Source organism: Euleptes europaea, chromosome 4, assembly GCF_029931775.1.
Source record: "Euleptes europaea isolate rEulEur1 chromosome 4, rEulEur1.hap1, whole genome shotgun sequence".
NCBI lineage: Eukaryota > Metazoa > Chordata > Lepidosauria > Squamata > Sphaerodactylidae > Euleptes > Euleptes europaea.
In genome coordinates this window covers 46255534-46280287 of record NC_079315.1, presented here as the reverse complement: position 1 = coordinate 46280287, position 24754 = coordinate 46255534, and the positions used below count along the sequence as shown (strand labels likewise).

At 41.4% G+C, this 24754-nt stretch overlaps 1 protein-coding gene across 1 annotated transcript in view; it reads right to left on the bottom strand.

Annotated features, from left to right (window-relative positions):
- The window catches only part of GLIS3 (GLIS family zinc finger 3), a 260740-nt gene that overhangs the window by 98570 nt on the left and 137416 nt on the right, over window positions 1-24754 (bottom strand). The window contains exons 4-5 of the mRNA XM_056848674.1: window positions 5419-5580; window positions 3709-3819 (exon numbers count right to left, since the gene is read on the bottom strand). Of these exons, the coding sequence (XP_056704652.1) occupies window positions 3709-3819; window positions 5419-5580 (273 nt within the window). The remainder of the gene's footprint in view (window positions 1-3708; window positions 3820-5418; window positions 5581-24754) is intronic.

Here is a 24754-nt window from a genome sequence, read left to right as displayed (position 1 = left end):
CAAAATGGGCCTCCCTCTTCTCTCGCACAGCCAAATCTAGTTCTTGCCATAATAATTTAGCATGTTCGTGCTTTTTCTGCTTGAGGAGGTTTTTGTAGGCACATTTCAGTGAGGAGAGGAACTTGATAAAAACTCCTCCCTGGCGACGATGAGTTTGTCTTGTGTAAAATACTAGCTCTTTCTTGGCCTTTCTACATTGAAGGTCAAACCACCCATTTTTAGAAAAGGTAGTGGATTTAACAGGTCTGATATATAAAAGGGGGGATAAATTGTATTCATCTATTGCCCAATTAGCCTCCTTAGTGTGGTAGGTAAGCTCTATGCAAGACATCTATGCTGGAAGCTGTGGGACTGGCTTGACAAGGAGAACATTTTTGCCAAGGAACAGGCAGGCTTCAGAAGTGGCTGCTCTAGATCAGTGTCTGATTTTACACCACCTGGTAGAGAAATATACCACGAGGTCACATGGGGCTCTTTACCCAGCCTTTGTTGAATACAAGATGGTGTTTGACAGTATATCACGCAATAGACTATGTTCAAAATTATAAGCTTCTGCAATAGATTGTAGATTGCTTTTCCTTATTCGCACATTGCATGAGAATACCCATCTGTCAGTAAGATGCAATGCCCGGGGTTACATAACCCACATGATTCTAGTAAGGATAGGTGTAAAGCAAGACTGCATTCTCGACCCTTTATTGTTTAATTTTTATATTAACTCTATGGTTCAGTCTCTATCCAATCTTGACTTCCAGTATGGCAAGTACCGTATATACTCGCGTATAAACTGCGTTTTTCAGCCCCAAAAAAGGGCTGAAAAAAACCAACCCGGCTTATACGCGGGTCAATACGGTAGGGGGGAGGGAGGGGGAACTTACCACCACCGCTGCCCCCGCCGCCGCTGGCCCGCGCGCCTTCCCTGCGGCCTGGGAGCGGCCAGTGTGGCCTTCCTGTGCTCAGGCAGGGCCCCACCCCCCCTAGGGTGGCGCTGGGGTCGGGGTGGGTCTGGAAGGCCCGGGAGGGGGTGGCGCTGGGGTCAGGGTGGGTCTGGAGGGCCCGAGCGGGAGGGCGACCTGGGGCAGGGGCGTTGTATAAGCCGACCCTCGACTTATATGCGGGTGCCTAATTTTTCCCCATTTTTGGGGTGAAATTAGGCACCTCGGCTTATACGCAGGTCGGCTTATACACGAGTATATACGGTAGATCTATTGCCACATTATTATATGCAGATGATACTGTCATTCTCTCCACCACCACTTAACAATCAATCTCTCAAAAACTAAAATTGTTGTTTTCTCTAAAAAGATCTCCAACCATAGATGGCAGATTGATGGTTCCAAGATTGAGCAAGTCAAAATGTTCAAATATTTTGAATAGTGTTCCAGTCATCTGGTTCATGGTCAGTTCAGTTATCTCATGTATCTGAGGCAGCCCAAAGATCAACCACAGCAAATTTAAGATTCTGTTTTACAAAAGGGGGTTCCCACATACCCTGTGCATTGAATGTTTTTCAAGGTAAGGTGATTCAACAACTTATGTATGGCTCCCAGATATGCTTACATAAAGATTATCATAAACTAGAAGTAATTCAGTCCAAATTTCTTAGATCTTTCTTTCGAGTACCTCGTTGTATTTTGAATGCCCTGCTTAGATTAGAAGCAGGACTGGTGTCTTTAGAAACACATGCTTGGTTTCAAGCTATAAACCTTTGGCTTAAGCTAAATCTATCTCCACCCAACTTCGCTAATCCTTGCTGATAATTTCCCCTCAAGGTGTCTGATAGCAATAGAGGACCAACTCCATCATCTTGGCTATAGTAGCAAAGCTTTATTACAACTTGGATATCAAAGAGCTAAAACATTAATTAAACAAAGGTTAAGGGATATCATCCTTCAAGTTGGTAGATCACAGGCTCATTTTTTTACCAGTAGTGAAAGATCATAATCAAAATTTTGTTCCTTCAAATTATCTTTATATACTAGAATTTCCCAAGCCTTTACCTTAGTCCGATTTAAAGCACTTCCATCTGCCCTTACTGGAGATATGCATGCACTCCTTATGCACAGCACCTTTGCCCCTGACAGCCAGGCAAGGTAGAAGCTATCGAGTATGTCCTATTTTTCTGTTGTTTTTACCAGGAGATCCAAACTAGGTATATTAGTCCAATACTGCATAATTATCCAGGCAGACCAACTTCTTTTTATGCTGCCCTTCTTCTTGCTGACTGCTTTAATGAAACTACCCTTAGCTGCCCTTCTTCTTGCTGACTGCTTTAATGAAACTACCCTTAAGGTGGCAAGATTTTGTGCACTGGCATGTCTAATAAGGCAGAAGAAGGTAGCCTAAGTATTATTAAATGTTAACTTCATCCTTTTATTAATTGCACTCCATGTATGGAGATTTATGTGCATTTGAATGCAATGCAATCTATGTTAATATCAAGTGTGTGTGTGTGTGAAGCAGATCAATTGCTGTGATAAGTGACTATGTTTCTAGATTTTGTAGTTCACTAAAAATACATTATCTTGCTTAACCAGCCACTTCAAGCAATGACACAACTTTGAATTATGTTATAATTCCTTTTTATTGTTAATGCTTCAGTATTATTAAAATTAAAACTACACTAGTATATATGAAATATGAGTTATATTACATGGAAAATTTTCAACAGATAAGATCAAGTTATAACAGATCTGGATACAGGAAATAAAAATACAGTGTTACATACCCGTTATTGTGTGTCATGCCGGGGGAAATTCTTTAGACAGACAGCATGCAGACATGCCTGACAAAGAATTTCCAACTTCTTACAATTTTAGGTCCCTATAAATACCCTCTAGAGGTCACTTGTTATGAGAATCAATGAAATATTGTTTTGAGAATATTGGAATTTCATATCAAGACATAAAATACATTAATAAGACAAAATTTCCCTTAACATTTATCCTTAACCTTGATCTCATGTCAGATGAATAGATGACATAGGAAATAATATATAAACATTGATATCAAAATGTATTCTCACAATAAATTTTCCACTTCACACTTCAATTGACCACAGAGACAAAATAAGTCATTATTAAAACTGATTGCATATAATGTATTTCTATTATACTTTAAAGGCCAAACCACTTTAAAGGAAAAACCACATAGGCAGAAAATCTCCTTCCCGTTCCCATTGGGGGGAGGGAGAAGTGTAAAAGCACAGCTTTTAAACCCCCCCTTCTTCAAACTGTCAACAAGTGTCTGGCTCTGTTCCCAGACATCATCTGATTTTAGCCATCTGTTTTCTGCTGTTTTCCAACTCCCTTCAGGCTTTTTTTCTCACAGCAACTCATTCTTTCCCATTATTTCCCATTCAGAAAAGTTAAGAAGAGTAAAAAAATGCTGACGTTTGTCAATATCTATACTTTTAAACCTAAATATATTGAAAACCATTACATGTGTGTGTATATATTTATATGTAAGTAGGTATGTATGTGGATACATCTATGTCTGTATTGTTGGAGTAGCAGGGATTTATTATGTTATTGTATTAATAACATCTGATAGTTTTAACACTTTTTTCAGTATTATATCAGATTATCTTGGTCATTGACTATAAATAAGTTTGATTTTATTTGATTTGGTATACCTTTATATTTGAAGACTCATATATTTTTTTCTGCTATATATTTCTTTTGCATAGTGGAGACCTTTGAATATTACCTTTTTCCTAGCCTGTTGATCTTTGGAGGAGTGGGCCTTTACGTGCTTCCTTAAAGAACTTGGATCCGTGTATCGTTTGGTGCATCCAGGAATCTGGCAAGCATAAGGTTTCTACAACAGAAGGAAAGATATTATGTCAGTGTTTTGTTCTTTTTTTAAAAAAAATGGTGCTTCCCTCAAGATTGTACTAATACAGTGTAATGTCACAAGCAAAATGGCTATATATTTATAGCATGGCTAAAGAAACATAAGATAAAGCAGGTTGAAAAGAAAGAGGAAGTGAATGGTTTGACTTCTAAAAACACATTTTGTATTCCAAAGTCTGTATATTACATATGGTAGTTACAAAATCAGTTGCTTTGTTATCAGCCTCTGCTGGCAATTGTCTATGTTGATTTGATGTCAGGGAACATCCAGACACTAGGAGTAGGATCAGTAAGGTTTTGATCACCAGTGGAACTTTTATACAGGAAGCAAAAGTTCTGTTTGGATAGGTGGAGGAGAACCTTGTCAATGCTGGGGCACATTATGTTGGTGCAAAAGAAAAGGAACAAGCAGGAGGAACTGATGTTCATATATTGATCAAATATTCACCATCTTTACTTGTACTTACAATTATGTAACCCCCATAGAAACCTTTGGAATAGTCAGGAATTACATTTCTTTAGTGGGTCAGGTAAAGAAGCTGTAGTAAAGTCCAAGACAGAGAGGTATAGAAGAAACCTACTTCAGAAAGAGAGAATGAAGGGGAAAGGTTAGTCTGTGATACGGCAGACTAGAAATAAAAGTAGAAAGCAAATCTTAAATCTTCAAAAGCATTGGAATATAAGACTTTTTTTTTACAGGTAATATATATTTATTAAAAAGTTGTTTCTCCATGCAATCATTTAATGTGCACATTGTCAGTTTCTTATACAGACTATTAGGATTGGTTGGTAAATGCTAGTCTCCTTTCTTTTCTTTACATTACAGTAAACTGGATGGCCCAGGCTAGCCTGATCTTGTCAGATCTCAGAAGCTAAGCAGGGTCAGCCCTGGTTAGTATTTGGATGGGAGACCACCAAGGAAGTCCAGGGTTGCTATACAGAGGAAGGCACTGACAAACCACCCCTGATAATCTCTTACCTTGAAAACCCCATAAGGGGTCGCCATAAGTCGGCTGCGACTTGATGGCACTTTACACACACACGCAAACTTTACAGAGTTCCTTCTATACTGCTCCATCCATCACAATTTTTTTCAGGGCAACAATTGCTGTATTTGAAATAAATGTATGTCAAAGCATGTAAAAGTGCAATACAAGTGTTCTTATTCTGCATCGGGCACTCCAGCCTGCTCTTACCCAGGCTCTTCTCCTGCTGAACCTCTGCTTAGAGGGGATGAGCCTGCTGAGATGCATAGCTGCAGAACTATAAGATTTATGGTGAGGAAGGGGGGGGTCTACATTGGCTTCTTATAAGGGGCCACCCTGCTCTGTTCATATCAGTTTCTGACCTAATTCCACAATACCCTTTGCTGTGGCAAAAGCTGAATTTCAGAACACTGGATTAAAAAAGCTCTGGTCCCAAATTCAGTTTCCCAGTTGTCCACGTATGACATCTTTTTAGTTCTTTAAAACTGACTGTTTGAAAAACAGATTACAAAGTAAGGAATAACACTGAAACAGGATAATAAGAGGAAATCTGAAATTAGACACTTTCCCCCCCTTACCGTATCCAGGTGCGTCCTCTGGTGCTTGGCTCGATCGCTGGAATTACTGAATGCTTTTTGACAGCCTGGTTGCTGACAATGGTAAGGCTTTTCTCCAGTGTGGCTCCTAAAGTGAATCTTGAGATTTTCTAGTCTAGAAAAGGTCTTCTTGCAGCCTTCAAACTGTGAAAAAACCCACAAAATTTCTAAGATCGATAGAAAGAAAAAACTTTCCGTTTTACACACATGGTATCACTTTACTCTACTCTGGTTAGACCTCACCTAGAGTACTGTGTTCAGTTTTGGGCACCACAATTTAAGAAAGATGTAGACAAGCTGGAACGTGTCCAGAGGAGGGCAACAAAGATGGTGAGGGGTCTGGAGACCAAGTCCTATGAGGAAAGGTTGAAGGAGCTGGATATGTTTAGCCTGAAGAGGAGAAGACTGAGAGGGGTTATGATAACCATGTTCAAGTACTTGAGGGGCTGTCATGTAGGGGATGGTGCTGTTTTCTGTTGGATCCGCCCCCATGGTTTTCCACCAATGCTCCATTCTGTTGTGATCAATAAATCTGTGGCCATTTTATTACCCAAAAAGTACATTGTTTGTGTGTTTATTTTGCTGTTCCTCCCTCACCCATTTTCTGGGGAGCCGTTTGCCCATGGGACCACAAAGGTAGTTCCCTGTGCAAGCACCGGGTCATTCCTGACCCATGGGGTGATGTCACATCCCGAAGTTTACTAGGCAGACTTTGTTTTATGGGGTGGTTTGCCAGTGCCTTCCCAAGTCATCTTCCCTTTACCCCCAGCAAGCTGGGTACTCAATTTGCCGACCTCGGAAGGATGGAAGGCTGAGTCAACCTTGAGCGGGCTACCTAAAACCAACTTTAGTTGGGGTCAAACTCAGGTTGTTAGCAGAGCTTGGACTGCAGTACTGCAGCTTACCACTCTGCGCCGCGGGGCTCTTAGCTCAGAAAGGGGAACCTGCACAGAAATGAAATATCCTTAGTCAAACATTGACCTCAGAAATTCAAGATTAGCTTGAAACCCCACTAAATAAATCATCAACAAAGTGCATTCCTGTGTTTTTACATAGGCACATTCTTGTGGGCACAGGCTTTCTCCATTCCACTGAACTTGATGGTTTCTTTTGTGTTTAAAAAATAGAAACAAATGTTCCTATACTTAGTCAGGTGGCAAATTTGTACTTCATGGGGGGGGGGGGGTAAGGATAGAAGGGATGGAATCTTAGGGGGAGCAGACAGCAGTTGCTCATGTGGCAGACTTTACAAGGCCATATTGCCTTATGTCGTCTACTCCTAGCATATTTAAAAAGAAGGCTCCTCAAAGCAGCTGTTTGATTTCCATTATCACAAATGACTCTGGACAGAGACTAAGGCTTAAAGGCCAGAGGAGTGTACTGATTACAGTGTTGCACTAGAATCTGGGAGCTCCAGCTTCAAATTCCCATAGAGCTTATGATTGACTTGTGCCAATCCCATACTTTCAGCCTAATCTACATCCCAGGATTGCTGTGAGGATAAAATGAGCAAGGCAGAGCCAAATTTACCACTTTGAGCACCCTGGAGGAAGGGCAGAATAAAAGATATCTAGGTAGGTGGATGAATAGATAGGCAGACAGACAAGTGGGATGCACTGCACTGAAACCTATATGTGGGGTGCATGCAGCAGGTGTGATGTCACTTCCAGGTTTTCTCCAGACATGACATAATGCCATTGCACTGGTGGTACCACCCATGGGCTGGCAACACTAGCTATGTGGCTTGAACAAGAGCGAATCAACTTTAGGGACAGGTGTTTAGGCACATTTCCAGGTTCAGAGGGCTGGGCTACAGTCTGTAGGATTGGCCCACATTGCCCACAGTCAAAAGCCACACTTTCCTCCCAGACAAATGGACTGGGCAGTATATCCTGTCAAACCACTTCCTCCTTATGCCAAAACTCAGTAGCTGTTCATGCATTACATTTCTCCTCTGCTGACCAAGGTCTGATAGGCAAGTGAGAAAAGCATCTGCCTATCCTCCATTTATAGCAATAGCCACTTCCTGGTGAAATAGTCTTCTAAAGATGTCGGGAAGGTGCCCACTTTGTTCATTTGGAGGCTATGCAAAGCCAAATTATTCAACAGGCGGTGTCTTTGTGATTCAGGTCATCTGAAGTGGTATGACATTATGATTATGGTGAATGGATCTCTGGTTGTGTAGCATGAAATATGATTTGTTTTTGACGTGGCTTATGTTATACATTGTAACCTACCTCGACTCCTTTTTAGAGAAGGTGAGCTAAAAGGCCACAAATAAACAAACAAGTGCAAGTTGTGCCCTGTTTTATACTCCAGCTCCAAATGTATCTCCTGTAATTCACTCTCTGATTGCTACCTACTAAGGCTACAAACAAAGGCTAAAGCCAGAGAGAATATGGCAAGTTCAGCTATCTAGTATAGTATAGTACAGTATAGTACTGTAGAGTAGAGTAGAGCACAGTACAGCACTGTACACCACGGTATGTGTGTGTTAAGTGCTGTCAAGTCACTTCCGACTTATGGCAACCCTATGAATTAATGACCTCCGGAAAAAAACAGGTAATTATCCGGCTTTTTCGGGTTCTCCGCAGGATTGCGTCTATGTAGTGAAAGTTGGCTAATGGAAAATTCCCAAAATAGAAAACAAAGGGTATTTTTTTGCAAAGCTCCTGTGGGGGAATTTTTGGGGGTAGAGGTGCCAAATTTTCAGGGTAGCTGAAATATGGTAGCAGTAAATATAGGAATTTGGTTTATTTTTGGGTTTCCCGAAAAAATTCAGCCCTGGGGGGCATCTTTTGAGGCAGAGATGCCAAACTTGCAGGGTAGCTTGCAAGGACTCTCCTTGTATGAACCCAAAGTTTGGTGAAGATTGGGTCAGGGGGTCCGGTGTTATGCGCTTTGGAGAGGTCACCGCTTCCCTCCTCCATAGACAAGCATTAGCCGATTAGCGAATAGAGAATCTCTTACCTTCCAATGCTTCTGTATGGAGGCGGGAGGGGGTGACCTCTTCCAGACCCCATAACTTCGGACCCCCCAACCCAGTCTTCACCAAACCTGGCGGTTCTTACAAGGAGAGTCCCTGCAAGCTACCCTGCAAGTTTGGGGGTTCTACTTCAAAAAATGCCCCCCCCCTGGGCTGAATATTTTCAGGAAACCCGAAAATAAACTGAATCCCCATATTTACCGGTATGGGAATTCGGCTTATTTCGGGTCCCCCCCCCCAAAATTGGGCCTAATAAACCTGAACCCAAATTTTACTGAATTTTTTTTGCACATCCCTAACATTTGTAATTAATTGTTATGTATATGTGTGGGTATGCCTTTAACTGACGCCTTACAAGCTAGTTTCTGTTTCCCCTCTCTAAGCCTATATGGGAGGAACCTTAGTTCTAAATCAGTGTGTGTAGGTTGTAGTTCCAAGTGTGTGAAGCAATAAAGAAGAACATTCTTGAAGCTGCCAGTCTCTTGTGTGCTATCTGGATAGGTAAGCTTAATCCTATAGACCAGATCTTATAAGACCCTACAAAAACCAATGTCTTTCCAAGAAGGGAGAATAGGGCAGTTGAGAAAGATCCGCACTGACTGAGCCTACACATGTAGTTGCTTGATTTACTGACACTCTACAGCAATTAGAAACTTTTGGAAGATGTTTCATTAAGATTATTTAAGTGCACTGATGTCTTCCTTCCATCATGGAACTCTGGGCTACTTCCCTGGCAGTTGTCACTGGCAAGACTGAGATCTACTTAACTTCAGCAAGGTTGTTGCAACATCTGCCTTTGGAACATATCCTTGAACTCTCTGTTAATGCAGTAGTTGATTATCCCCCCCTTACTAACAGTTCCCTATGAGCCATTCCATAAAATGAGTACTTGGCTGTAATACAGCCTATATACCATAGGTATATACATGTTTTTGAAATAAGACTTCTGGCACTTTATATTCAATATGTTGTGCTCCTATTATCAACATTTATAATTACAGCACCTTATAAAAACATGGTAATTCTTACTGAGCAAGAATTCAGTACAAAGCAGGTGGCTCTCTACAGGATGCTTTTATTTGATTAAAGTATATTAGAATCTTACATTTAGATGCTTTTATGTAATAATCCAATCTAGAAAAAAAGTCTGCATTTTCTATCAGAAACACTCTCACCTTCATTCAATTATCCTAGGTTTAAAAAGGAACTAAATTAATATAGCCTAACATTTAAAACCTAAGCAGTCTCCTCTTCTGTGCCCATTCTTGCTTTTTTGCCCAGGGTAAAATACAGAACCAGAGTATTCAATTGGAGGATGAAGTTTGCCAAAAAGAACAGTTGGGTTAAAAAGAAAAAGGCAAAAAGGCTTGTATTTCAGTCAGTGGGAGTCCATCAGAGTAACAAACAGGCTGAGAACGTTTCTATTTTTCTCCTCTCAAGTAATCCATATGCAAATTTCTTGCAACATTCAGTATGCTCAGTAAACATTTTATGTGCTTTTCTGCTTAGTTCCCTCAGCTTTTTCTAATTAGGCTATGTTTGTTTGGAAATGGATTAAGCCCGGTGTTTTATGGAGAAAGAACATGTACTAGAAATATACCGGAAATTCTTTTAAGCATATGAAGTATGCATTCTTTATTCTTCGTCCTGCTTGTAAGTGAAATATGATGGCTGGGGTATGTGTGTGGGGAGGACCTTTTGTTCCATTTGATTCACTCAGCTGAAAACTCTCCTTTCACTATCTGGAACAACATCCAACATTCATGACAAAACAGACAATAGAAATCCTATGTTTTCTTTTAGAAATAGCATAGATCAGGCAACAGAAGCTCAATGTTTTGTCCCCATATAATGGTTGTGGGATGGCCTTGCTGGAGGGTACTGTGTGTGTTGGGTGGGGGGGAGCTGTATATAATTTTATTGTAGAAAAAAGAGGATGCCTGGTTGCTCTAGCTAGCCCCATCATTCTTTAGACTAAATAAATAATTTATTAGAATAAACAATGTGTTGTATATTCTTGTGCTGCTGCAGCTCTTGCTTCATCCAGTTGGTATAATAAGCCTGAAAACTGTGCATTCTGTTCTTTATTACACTATAATTATGTAGCAATAACAACAACAAATTAACAGTATCATACAACTGCATTCACTGCATATGCAGAATTCGATATTACAAGTGGAGGACCTGCAAGGACTTGTGAGGGACATCCCATTTTCTACTCCTCTATTATTTCCTCTTTCCCTATGCTGGAAACCCCTTTAGCCTCACCCCTCTTCCTGCCTCCTTTGATCCTTTCCACGCAGCAGATAACCTACCATTATCTCTTCCCCCATCTTCAGTTTCCCCTTCTTCTCTCCCTGGTAGCCTCTCAATGGAAAACTCTGGTCAGGATGCATAGTGCTGGCCACCAGGCCTGGCCCAGTTGGGCAGTAGGAAACTCGTGAGGGGCACCAGTTTCCCCAGTATCCCCTTTCCCCACACTATTTCCTATTTCCTTCCTCCTGACAGCCCCCCATCTCTCCCTTTACCTGCTTCATTTTCTCCTTCCTATCCACTAACCAGCCTACCTTTTATCTGCCTTCCCACTCTTCAGCTATATTTATTATTTATTTACTGCATTTATTCGCCACCTTTCTCCACAATGTAGACCCAAAGCAGCTTACATTATTATCTTCCATTTTATCTTCACAACAACCTGTGAGGTGGGTTAGGCTGAGAGTGTGTGACTGGCCCAAAGTCACCTAGTTAGTGGAGATTAAAACCTGGGTCTCCCACAACCTAATCTGAAACTCTAATCACCATACAACACTGGCTTTCATGAGGTGGCTACTGTTTAGCAAGCAGACTGAAAACAGCTGAATCAATAGGGTTGCCAGATCTGGGTTGGGAAATACCTGGAGCTTTTGGGGGTGGGGCCTGAGGAAGGCGGGGTTTGGAGAAGGGAGGGACTTCAGTGCCATAGAGTCCAATTGCCAAAGTGGCCATTTTCTCCAGGTGAACTGATCTCTATTGGCTGGAGATCAGTTGTAACAGCAGAAGATCTCCAGCTACCACCTGGAGATTGGCAACCTTAGGTATCAAGTTGCCCTGTGGCTGCTGCTTGGCCTGGCCCTGTTGAGTCCTCTTTTAAAGGCCAAAACAGCCCTGGAAAGGGCCCTGCTGTTCCCTCTGTCTTTTAGTGACAAAAACCAAGGCTTCTACTGGTAGTACTGTTATGGTTGCCCAGCAGTGGTCACTAAGGGCATTAGTTTCTTAAAGGTGCTGCTCCTATTATTTAGAGGTTTTTTATTTTTAAGCTTTCAGATTTTTCTTCAATCTTGGACATTTCTGAGGTTTGTAGAAAGATCTGTTTTGTCTTTTCATGCCTCTAATGTCTATTTAATTATCCACAATTTAGGTCACTTTGAGAATTAGATATATTGATCTATTTTATGAGGTATCAGTTTTAAAGATCAAATAAAATTAGAGTATTTTCCTAATGGGCATATGCAAGAGTATGCCCAACTATCTGGTAATTTTCAAATTATAACAACGACCACATTCTAAATTGTTCTCATAAAGCCAGTTTCCTTATTGCTGTCTGCTTAACTTTATACCATGAACATTGGTTGAAAGCCCCAATTGTTCTTCTCAGTGTCCCACCAGATGCAATTCAATGGATTGAAATAAACCCTGTTGATACTTTTGTATGCCTGTAGAAGCTGATGGCAACCGTCCATCCCCATCTCTGCTGAACGGTGAAATTGGCCTGCCAAAAAGGATTTGGGATTTTAACACATCCCCTGTTTGGCTGAGCTTACCAATTATTCCACACTTGCTATCAAGACTGCAGACTTTTCTTCCTTGAGGTCATTAAGCTTGTCAAAACTAATTTGTCACCACAACTACTGACCCTTATTGTCTCTGACAGCAGCACAAGTATCAAACTAAACAGTCCCTTGCACTAGAAGGATGCAAATAACTGATCAAAGCCCCAAAGTATGTTAGGATTGTATGGTGTGCAGTGGCCTTCTGACCTCATAATAGGAGGGAACAATATCAGTTAAGTTATATGGATCACAAAAGCCATGTACTAATCTTTTCTGTAAAGAAGAATAAAGAAGTCTGGAACATTGCATCTCCACTGTAGTTAAGGTTTTAAGGGCCATTGCAGTTTGCAGATCTTGCTGGAAAAAAATAATATTAAGGGGCTGCAAATCAAAATGAAAGAAATAAGGTGCATTAAATATATATATTAAAGGCACTTCGTGAGAAGTGCTGGAAATGCAGACATACTGCAGCATTTGCAAATAAATTTCACCTTGAAACTCACCAGATTTAATTGGTTGGTTTGATAAAGTGAAAGACACCTATGTCTTGATTAAATTAGCTTATTACCAAAATGACAAAAACATAGAGGATTTAGACTAAGTATGGAGTCCTACAATTTCAAAAATGGAAAATATATTTAAAAGTCTAGAATCAGATGGAGGTGGTTCATAATGTGATTGGTTGTTTGAAATATTATGTTTTATATGTTTTATGTGTTTTATATTCCTATATGTTTTGGTTGATGTTTGGATTGGATTGTTCTTTTTTAATGCTGTAATAAATTTTATCTAAAAGAATTTTTCACTTTGAAGTCAGGAACTTCAGTTTCAGCTTGTAGTTCCCAAGCAGACTTGCTGACTGAAGCAGTGTAAAATCTGATGCTATACTGTTTGTTCTATAGAAACAGGAACTCTGAAACAAGACATTAAGACAAAATTTAAAATCAGTTATAATTGTCAGTAGCCTAGATCCAGCAGTGCACTAGTGGAAACCTAACTGGGCTTAGCGCAGTTCTGCCTGCCCAGCATCTTGTGCAACAGCTAGTGATTTGGTTCTTGTAGGTTATCCAGGCTGTGTAACCGTGGTCTTGGTATTTTCTTTCCTGACGTTTCGCCAGCAGCTGTGGCAGGCATCTTCAGAGGAGTAACACTGAAGGACAGTGTCTCTCAGTGTCAAGTGTGTAGGAAGAGTAATATATAGTCAGAAAGGGGTTGGGTTGAGCTGAATCATTGTCCTTCAAAAAGTATCAAAGGTAATGTCCTAATCATTGTCCTGTAAGTATCAAGATAATGTGCTGATGAGGGTGTGGTATGTTAATATGGAACCATTGTATCCTGAAGTGATCTGTTAATGTGTGAAATCCAAAGCTAATCTGCATGGCTATTGTTGACTGTAGTCTTTGTTAGTCTGGAGGTTTTCAGGACAGGAAGCCAAGCCTTATTCATTCTTAAACTCTCTTCTTTTCTGTTAAAGTTGTGCTGATGTTTATGAATTTCAATGGCTTCTCTGTGTAATCTGACAAAATAGTTGGTAGAACTGTCCAGTCTTTCAGTGTCTTGGAATAAGACCCTGTGTCCTGTTTGTGTCAGTCCATGTTCAGCCACTGCAGATTTCTCAGGTTGGCCAAGTCTGCAGTATCTTTCATGTTCTTTTATTCTTGTTTGTATGCTGCGTTTTGTGGTCCCGATGTAAACTTGTCCACAGCTGCAAGGTATACGATATACTCCTGCAGAGGTGAGGGGGTCTCTTTTGTCTTTTGCTGATCGTATCATCTGTTGTATTTTCTTGGTGGGTTTAAACACTGTTTGTAGGTTATGTTTTTTCAAAAGTTTCTCCATTCTATCTCCTAACTAGTGATTTCCTCCCAATATAGTATAGGGCTCAGAAATTGGTTGTACAAAATCTTGTGCAAGTGGAAATGCAAACAAGAGTACAATAACTATGACTGCAAGCAGCTACCATGATCCTTTTCTTGCATTTACACTTGTGCAAGAGCTCTAGTACAAGCAGATTTGTATGTTAAAAGGGGAGAGATATAATGTGATCGAAGTTCCTCGTAAAAGCGGCATTCCAAAAGGGCATGAGCTAGTGAATCGATAGAGCCAGAAGAGCAAGGACAGGTCCTGTCTGGATATGGTATATTCAAAATTCTGCCCTGCATAACCATAGAGGGGTTAGCATTCAATCTAGCTAAACAAAAGGCTCTAGAAAGACGAGGAGTTGTCAAATAATATGTATAAGCAGGCAAACCACGTGGTGGTGGCCTTGAGGTCATTCTCTCAGGGTTTGAAGGTGGAGGATAAGATTTGTTAATTGTAGACTGAACTGGACCTGGGTCAGACACTGGTGAGTCAGTTCCGGTCTGGTGATCTGTAGATGAGCTTTGAACGTTGTCTGGGTTTTCAGTTGCTGGAGCTTTGGTTGGTGTTGTTTCTGAACGTTCTTCTGGTATATGTTGCAAATGTCTTCTATTTCTCCTAACTGTTCCAGTACTGGTTTCTACAAGGTATAATCGTGGTGTTTGACTCTGTTTCAAAACTACTGCAGGATCAGACCATTCCTTTTCGTCATTGAGCTTTATTCTCACCTGTGACCCAGTGGTGAACTTTGGCAGTGACTGAACTCCATGATGTTGATCATAATGTCTCTTGTATGCGGCTTTTGCCTTCTCATCCGTAGCACGGGCTTTCTTCAAATAGGGCCATTGAGGATACAAAGTTGTTGCCAAAGTTGGAAGTGGCGTTCGTAGTTGTCGACCCATTATCAACTGTGCTGGACTATATCCAGTTGCATTTATGGAAGTAGCACGATAGGTCAATAAAGCCAGAAAAGGATCTTGTTTTAAAATTTGCTTTGCTGTTTGTACAGCTCTTTCTGCCTCTCCGTTGGACTGTGGGAAGTGGGGGCTAGCTGTAACATGTTGGAAATTGTAAGTTTTTGCAAATTGAGCAAATTCTCCCCCTGTAAATTGAGGAGCGTTGTCAGTCATAAGGACCTCTGGACAACCCCATCCGGCAAATATAGTCTTTAAGCAGATAACAACTGTACTGCTGGTCATGTCAGTAACATGTGCTATTTCCAGGTATCTTGAGAAGTAGTCAATGGTGACTAAATACTTGTGTCCTTGCAGTTCACAAATGTCAGCTCCGACCCTTTCCCAAGATCTATTTGGTAGTGGAGTAACTATCAAGGGTTCTCTCCTTTGTGAAGGTTTATGTTTGTGACAGAATTCACAGTTTTCTATCAGGGTCTTGAGATCCTGACCTATTTGTGGCCACCAAACAAAAAGTTGGGCTCTTTTCCTGCATTTGGTAAGTACTTAGTGACCAGTGTGGAGCTGCTGCAATATTTCTTGTCTCTTCTGTGGTGGGATAACAATACGATCACCATGAAGAAGTAGCCCTTGGGACTCTGTGAGGTGTCCCCGTTCAGCAAAATAGGGCTTGAGCTCACTTGGTATACTTTGCATGTTTTGCGACCAACCTGTTTTCACAAATCCCAATACCTTTTGTAGCTCTGCATCAGAGGTGGTAAGAGCCTGTAACTGTTGGAGTAAGGAATCCGAAATCGGCTTCAAACTTTGCACAGTGGTTTCATAACATGCAACCTCTTCTACAAGTGTAAATGAATCAGCATCAATAGTAGGAAGGATATACTTGTCTCTTTTTACTGCTTTATTAAGCTGTTTCAGATCTACACAGATTCGCACTGAACCATCCTTTTTGGGTAGTGGCACCATTGGAGCACACCAATCAGTGGGCTCTGTAATTGGCTCTATAACCCCACAGCGACCCATCCTATCTAGTTCAGCTTTCACTTTAGGAAGCAGTGGGGCTGATATGGTTCTGGCTGTGCTGACAGCATAAGGTACGGCATTTTCCTTTAACCTTATCTTTATTGGTGCAATCTTCAGAGTTCCCAACTCAGGTTGGGGTCCTATAGGGAGTTCATCTAGATGACATACCAAACACATTGTGACAGCAGTGTCCTGGCTCAGTAGGTTGTTAATTTGAGCTTGAAGCACATAGAATTTAAAACTGTAGTTCTCTGCTTTGTATTGATTTTGAGAATGAAAATATCCTGCACAACTCAGGCTAGCTCTCCCAGGACTAGAAAATAGTGAGGATGTTTGATGGAGTGGAGGAGGACTTTTAAGGCATCTATAGACTGACTCTGGGATAACATTGACATCTGCCCCGGTGTCTATTTTGAAGTCTAGAGAAAGGCCATGGATTTGTAATGATATTACCCATGGGTCAGTAGTGGATGTGGAGCAGTGGACTGGTCCCCAAAAAACTTGATCTGGGGTGCTGTCTTGTTTTGTGACTTCTCTCACCCCTCGAGTACAACATACAACAGCAAAATGTCCTATCCTTTTACATTTGTGGCACTCAGCAGTCTTTCGTGGACACACAGCTCTCTGAGCATGCCGTTTTCCGCAGCGTGTTCACTTAGGGGCTTGTTTTGGAGGACAGGGAGATTGCTTGTGTGGTTTTGTGGGGAAATTCTGGGAAGGTTGTAAGCCCATCTCCATCCGACTAGAGTATTTGGGAAACTGTGTTTTATGAGATATTTCCTGAAGCCCTGCAAATGCTCCTTGGTCATGGACTTGTCCCTTGATCAGTTCTGAATTCCTGATCGTTTGTATTGCCCCTTCTAAGGTGAGGTCACTTTTTAGCTGTAGTTGCTGGGATAGGCGTTTGTCTAAAATGCCCACTACTAGTTGATCTCAAATGGTTCACTTTTGCAGCCACAAAAATCACAGGCCTCTGCTTTCTCATACAGCCATCTCATATAGGCCTCAGCAGACTCCCCTGGTTTCTGTTTTCTTTGATGAAAGTAGGCCCTTTCATAAATGAGGTTTCGTTTGGGCACAAAATAGCCATCAAATTTCCCCAGGAGAATATTATAGTCATCCTTGACTCCATCAGCAGCGAAAACAAAGGAGGTAAAGATCTGCTCTGCCTGTGGGCCAATTGCATAGATTAGGGAGCATACCTGGATTTCTCCTGCTTCTGCATTCAGTTTTGTCGCAATCCTGTAGCGAGAGAAGCGTTGTTTCCATTCAGGCCATCCGGCAGGCCTACTAAAATCTAAGGCTTCTGGTGGGGAAAACTTTGCCATTGCAGGCCCTGACTGCCTGCAGCTCCGTAGCAGAGATTGAAGGTTCAGACTTGTGACACCATTTCTTATTAATGCCAGGGACTTCAGGTATTGGTATAACAAGGTATTTATTTAACTTCTATAACACAAAGAAAAGTCAACAGTTCCTCTCTAGTGCCTGCTTGCTATTTTTCTCTCAGTCTGCTTGTAACTTCCTGTTTCCTGTTAGTTGCTCCTCCCTTGTTTCAACTCCCCAATCAAGACTACATTTCACTACAGGAACAAGAAACGGCACTACAAGGAACCTCAAGGATTCTGCTCATTCCTAGTGGTATTATTCTGCTTTAATTTATAGTGACAGCGAGCAAGATATGTTGCCGAAAATCTTGGCAAACCCAAGTTAACAAAGCCCAACTTTACAAGCCAAGGGCTGACTTGAAATTTTAAACTGTTCCTTCCCCAATAAAAGCAAGAAATAGAAAGTGAAAAGTCTTGCTATGCAACCTAAATCTATTAAAATAAAACTAATAATGGCAGAACAAACACTCTAGTATCTTTTTACAAAAAACAGTGTGGAGTGGCACATTTTCCCAAACATGCTACAATACCAAAGGTAGTGGTGGAATATGAAAGATCAAGACTTTGGGCAAAGTACTCATACACTTAGCTGTGTAAAAAAAAAAGCCTGTCCAAGGCACCTCCCTCTAAATAAGGCAGGAGACATTGAAGCTAGGTTTACTTGGAAATTTGGAATATTTCTACTCTCTCCCTTATACCTTACTAGGGTCACATGGCCATCTTTTAAGTTCATATTATTACCATGGATTTTCAAATGACCAACATGCTTTTAATATGTCTAGTTCTCAAAATATACTGCATAATGGGCAAGTAACATCTGCCCTGTGGCACAGAGTGTTAAGCTGCAGTACTGCAGTCAAAAGCTCTGCTCACGACCTGAGTTCGATCCCGACGGAAGTTGGTTTCAGGTAGCCGGCTCAAGGTTGACTCAGCCTTCCATCCTTCCGAGGTCAGTCAAATGAGGACCCAGCTTGCTGGGGGTAAAGGGAAGATGACTGGGGAAGGCACTGGCAAACCACCCCTTAAAACAAAGTCTGCCTAGGAAACGTCAGGATGTGACGTCACCCCATGGGTCAGGAATGACCCGGTGCTTGAACGGGGGAGCTTTACCTTTTACCTAACATCTGTTCACATTAATAAAGAATATTTTAAATCCCTGAGTTGATGTTTATCCAAGACTTAATATCCAGTCATCTACGAAAATTCTAACTAAAGTTGCAAACTAATGAGCTCTCTGCACAAGTGAATATCAAGGAGTTGATTATTCAAAGCCTGCACACTGGGTTAATGGGAGCTTTTCCACCAACACTAGGGATGCCAACCTCCAGATACTAGCTGGAGATCTCCTGTTCTTACAACTGATCTCCAGCCAATAGAGACCAGTTCACCTGGAGAAAATGGCTGCTGTGGCAATTGGACTCTTGGACATTGAAGTCCCTCCTTCCCCTCTCCAAACCCCACCCTCCTCAGGCTCTCAAAAATCTCCAGGTATTTCCCAAGCCGGAGGTGGCAACCCTAACCAACACCCAATTAACTTTGGATTATGCCTTGAAAAATTAATGATATTCCAGAAACATACAGAGAGAATTCAGTTGATCTCCCAAAAATGTAGCATTTCTAAAAGCTGCAAAGTCTACATAAAGTTCAGGATTTCTTAAGAAGCAGCATGTTGCTTGACATTTATTTCAGCTGCATATGCTAATCATGTGTAGATAATTTCTATGGCAAAATGTTTTACTATATGCCATGTTAAGGCATAAGCCTAGCAGAACTGAAATGCAACAAAGGAATGCAGTGCAGATCTTGCAGTTAATGTCTGAAATGTGACAGCAGCGAACAAGAGGCCTATAACCAGTAAAGTTGCCAACATGCCTGGAGAAAAGTATCCTGTCTCTTTTACAAAAGTTTAACATGTGCAAATGGGCAGCTGACGTATTTCATGGCATGGAGGTCACCTGCCAAGCAACATTTCATTAAACTTCTATTAAAGGGATAGGGTATTTTTTCTCCAGGCAATTGGTAACCCTTTCCAGATGCATACTCTTCAGAACATGAGCAAGAAAACATATATTTGTTTTTCATAATCAGGGTGAAGAATCTTACATCAGACACAATTTGTAATATTCAAGAAGATTGCTTTAAGAAAAAAAATTAAATTCAAGATGTCCTTAAACCATAACACCTAATACAATAATTGAATATCCATTTGACCTGTCCGGTGCTGGCTGTGTCTGGGCCTCGGGCACAGCTGAGACCCCAGATCCAGGAAGATGGAAACACGGGGAAGTCTCTGCTGCTTGCGGCTGCTCTGCAGCCTGCTGCTGCTCCTCCATTCTCACCCCACTTTCTGCCTCCCACTCTTCCTTGTCCGAGGACATCTCTGCAGTCTGACCCATGACACACAGTCTGCAAAGATCCTGGGTTACCCAGTCTCTCACAAGGCTCACTCTCCCTTGCTAATTGCCCCAACCAAATTCAGGTAACACAATAAAGTGACATATTGGGTGTTCCTTCATTTTCTATTTTTTAGCAACAATAACAACTGCATCATGAAGCTCTAGAGCAGGGGTGTCGAAATCAATTGTTACGAGGGGTGGTTATGACATAAATGCCACTTGGTTGGGCCAGGCCATGCCTGGCCAGCCCACATCGAGAGTGGGGGGGTTGGCTGCCTTAGCTGGCTTGCGCGCGGGATAAGAGCTCTCAAGGGGCTAAATATGGCCCGCGGGCCTTATGTTTTACACCCTTGTTCTAGAGAGTATAATGAAAAAGGGAACATATGCTACTAGTTCACGGATTCATATATATTGAAGAAGTCTCTTTTGAACACAGAAGTGTTCTAAACAAATGTTCTACAAATAGCAAGCAATGCAGTATTCTAGCTTTCAGTGTCAAAAATGTGCATTTTTATTATGCTATCAAACCAGTTAGTCACATTCTTCTTTTTATACAGCTGCAATTCACATTCAAAGTCCAAGTCACATGCAGATGGAAAATATTTTTTCTTCAAACTGGGTATGGCTTTTTGTTCTGGCAACCAGTTTGAATCAATACAAAGTGTTCAATTCAGAGTAGAAGGGAAAAAAGTGGTTGATTCAAGCCTATTCTAAAAAGTGTGTAAATGTGTTCTATGACAGCCCAAGCATTGCTGTTTTTGTACACAGTCCCTAACAGAAATTCTGACACTCGAGCATACAGTGAACACATCCACACTGCCAGTCACCACAAATTAATTAAAGCTGTGTTAAAAGAAGAAAAATACAACCTGTGTTGAAAAATGCCCCAAAATGTTTGTTTAAATCAGGCCTCAGTCAAAAGTGCATTACTTACATTCTAAGTCAGTCCTCAATATTACGTAAAAGACTAAGGTTCTTTAAACAAGTAATATATTTCACTACTGTTCTTTTGTTTAAGAAGGAATGGGGGAAATGGTTTAGACTCAAAATCAGCCTCATAATTAAGATGTATCTACAACTGAAATGATGTGTCTCTATTGGGATCATGCCTGCCAGGCTGCCAAGCCAAAATGTAAACATAATAAGCACTAATCCAAGATGCAAAGAGCAACACGACAGGCCTATGGTTATCTGATTGGCACCTTGAAATGCTTTATTTGGTCTATTTACATTTAAGCCTATAATAAAAGTACTTTTGAAGACTGTCTCATATTTAACAAATTATTCTGCTACAGCAATTAAAACCTATTACACTCCAGAATTCTGAAATATCTGCCCTTTCTGATTCTTTAACTCATGGTGGGGAGAAGAATAAGTTAAGCCACCTCTGAATTCGGGCTGTGTAACTGTGGTCTTGGTATTTTCTTTCCTGACGTTTTGCCAGCAGCTGTGGCAGGCATCTTCAGAGGAGTAACACTGAAGGACAGTGTCTCTTTCTGACTATATATTACTCTTCCTCCACACTTGATACTGAGAGATACTGTCCTTCAGTGTTACTCCTTTGAAGATGCCTGCCACAGCTGCTGGCGAAACGTCAGGAAAAAAAATACCAAGACCACGGTTACACAGCCCGGATAACCTACAAGAACCAATGAACTCTGACCGTGAAAGCCTTCGACAATATTTTCCACCTCTGAATGTTTACCTTTCAGCATGCCAGGTATATACAGCAGTTGGAAGACTGCCCGAAATGTGTACTCTAGTTAATTATTCTAACTCTGTCTACTTAGTCTTCTAAAATCATATCAGAAAAAAATGTTTGTTTGAAATATATTATCACTACGTCAAAAAAAGGGACAGCAAATTGATACTTTAAATAGTAGAGAAAGACAGCACACTCAGGGAGCATTAGCGTATAGAAGAAGCTCTGAGATCAATTGTATGTTACAATTTCTAAAACCAAGAGTGCATCACAACAAGAGAGGATAAAAGAACTGTCAAATGATTGGTGGAAGGAAACATATGCTCCAAGTGACAATGTAAAGCCAACCATCATCTCTCTGAGATACTATGGTTTCACAACCAATCACATTTCCTTCAACGTTCACATGTTAGCATGGAAAGAATGTGTGTAACTGTTAAGTACCAGGAAAAGGCTGCACTTTCTAGTATGGCAAGCCAGACTAGCCAATACCCCACACCAGCCATCCTATGTTCTTCCTTCTATATTATGTATTTGATATCGAAGTATGGAGAGATACAGGATTTACCTTGGACAGTGTTACAGTCTTTCTATTTGAGTCTCAGGTGACAATACCCAGGGGTACCCAGTTAACTTCACCAACAGGAGTGGTACAGCCTAAGATAGGGGTCATTACCAAAGCATTACCTATTGTCTCAGGGCTCAGAAAAAGACCCTCTTTTCCAGGCATCAAAGTCCAGAAAACAAGTAAGAAGGCTGATAAAATCTCATTTTTCATTCGGAGGTGGTTTGCCATTGCCTCTGCATCACCCTAATATTCCTTGCAGGTCTCCCATCAAAATACTAGCCAGGGTCAGGGCTAGGGCTGTTGGGGAAAAAAATCGGTATAATTCGGATTCAGGATTAAATGGCCTTCCCTCCCCCCAGGAAATCCCGAATCCTGAATTCCCCTATACCGGTATAGGTAGGAATTTGGCTTTAAATTCGGGATACCCGAAAAATTCGGCCATTTAAAGCCATTAAACCAATTTCGCGGCTTTTCACGGCTCCTGGGGGACATTTTTGCAGGTAGAGGTCCCACATTTTCAGGGTAGCTTGAAGGGACTCTCCTTGCAAGAACCTCCAAGTTTGGTGATGATTGGGTGAGGGGGTCCAAAGTTATGGGGTCTGGAAAGGATCTCCCCCATTACCCCATTGGAATGAATTGGAGCCGGCTGCAATCACACAGGTAAGGCAAAGGCAAGAGTTCAATAGGAAACAAGCAAAGTTAACCAAAGTTCATCAGTCTGTTAACTCAAGTCTCAAGTTCTCAGAACACCCCCAGAGCCAGGGCACACTCCCCACAAAACCCACGTCTAGCCACATGATGCTAGGTAGCTGGAGGTCTGAAAGCACTGCTGCCAGCCCAGATGTGATGCCAAAAGCTAATCTGACGCACAAAGCCAAACGCAACAACAACAGCCACACACGCAATAAGGATACACAAAGCCACCAGCAGCCAAGTAAAATGGCTCCTCCACACACACATACACAGAAAGAAACGAAACACTTTTAAAGAGGAATAAAAAAGGAATTAAACAGGAATTTAAGCAGTTATCAGCACTAACAACTACAAAGTGTTGAAACCAATGTGAATTCAGTCCCAGAAATCCCTCCCCTTGCTTGCATGCAGCCAGGTTTAGGGAAAAAAAGCCCCAAATGAAATAAAATTATAGGGTCTCAGACTTTTAGATGTCTTCTTCAGGTAGCAGGCAGGAAATAATCCAAATGGAAGCAGGCTGCAATCTGCCAGGTCAGCTCAGGATGAGGCGGCAGGAGAAAAAGCCAAGGTTTTTGCACCAGAACAAACTCTCTCTCTCTGTGAGCAACAGCCAAACTAGGTAGTATGGCCAAAACACAGAAAAGAATCCAGCTTCTGTGATTGGCCAAAGAACACTCTTCTTTCAGGGCTAGCCACTATCTGGGAGTTAAATTCCCCCCTCCCTCCCCCTTGTTCAGCTGTCCAGGCAAGGTAGGTTGCACCAAAGAGAGCTTTTTCCTTGCAAAAACACAGGAAATAGCCTCCTCCATTAAAGATACATTGTATCTCTATTGAGAAACCTGGTGAATCCCCCCCCCCCCGTTTAAAGCCCGGCTGCTCCATTGTGATGCATACTAGATCGCTCTAAAGAATGTGCCTACAGCCACTCATTGCTTTTAAATGGAGGAAGATGGGGCGACCCCTTCCAGACCCCATAACTCCGGACCCCCTGACCCAACCTTTACCAAACTTGTGGGTTCTTGCAAGGAGAGTCCCTTCTAGCTACCCTGCAAATTTGAGACCCCTACCTGCAAAAATGCCCCTGCAGAAGCCACGGAAAGACATTGCTAAAAAAGCCGGATATTCGGGAATGGTAAATTTGGCTTTGCCAACCCCCCAGATTTTGCTGATTTGGTAAACCTGAACCAGAAATTTACCGAATTTGCATTTATTCGGTATTTTTCCACTTCGGTTTTTACTGAATCAACAGCCCTAGTCAGGGCTGAGAATGTGTGACTGGCCCAGGGTCACCCAGCACATTTCCATGGCACAAGTGAGGATCCCCAGGAAGTGAATAGGATCTCTCTTTGGACCAACTATACCAAGAGGACTGGGATTTTTAAGCCTTATCATGCATTTAAATGTAGGATATGGAGCTATGGATGAACCACACAAAATCAACCATAATAAAAAATTAACAGATTATGTCTATTACATTTTCTGATAATCACCTACTTATTAAAATTAGTATTCTGCCTTTCAACAGAAACATTCTAAAAACATTAAAAGTTTTAAAATCACTGTTAAATAGGGCCAATTTTCCAGTTTGGAAAATTCCTGGAAATTTGGGAGCAGAACCCAGGGAGAACAGATTTGGCGAAGGGCAGCGAGCTCAGTAGGGATGTGATGCCATAGAGTCCATCCTCCATAGCTGCGATTTCCTCCTGGGAGACAGATCTCAATAGTGTGGAGATCAGATGTAATTCTGGGAGAACTCCAGGCCCCACCTAGAGGTAAGTAACCCTAATTTAACAACATCATAAAACTTTAAAATTCATTTTTTCCTTGTTTGATATTTGATGAATATATGGCTTATGTGAAATGTTTCATCATCTCTGGAGAATGCAGGGTTATCCCAGATCCACTTCTTATCAGCAACAACAATGGCCTTCACAATGCAAGAAAATACTTCTCTGTTTCAAATTTTCAAGCTCTTGTTAATA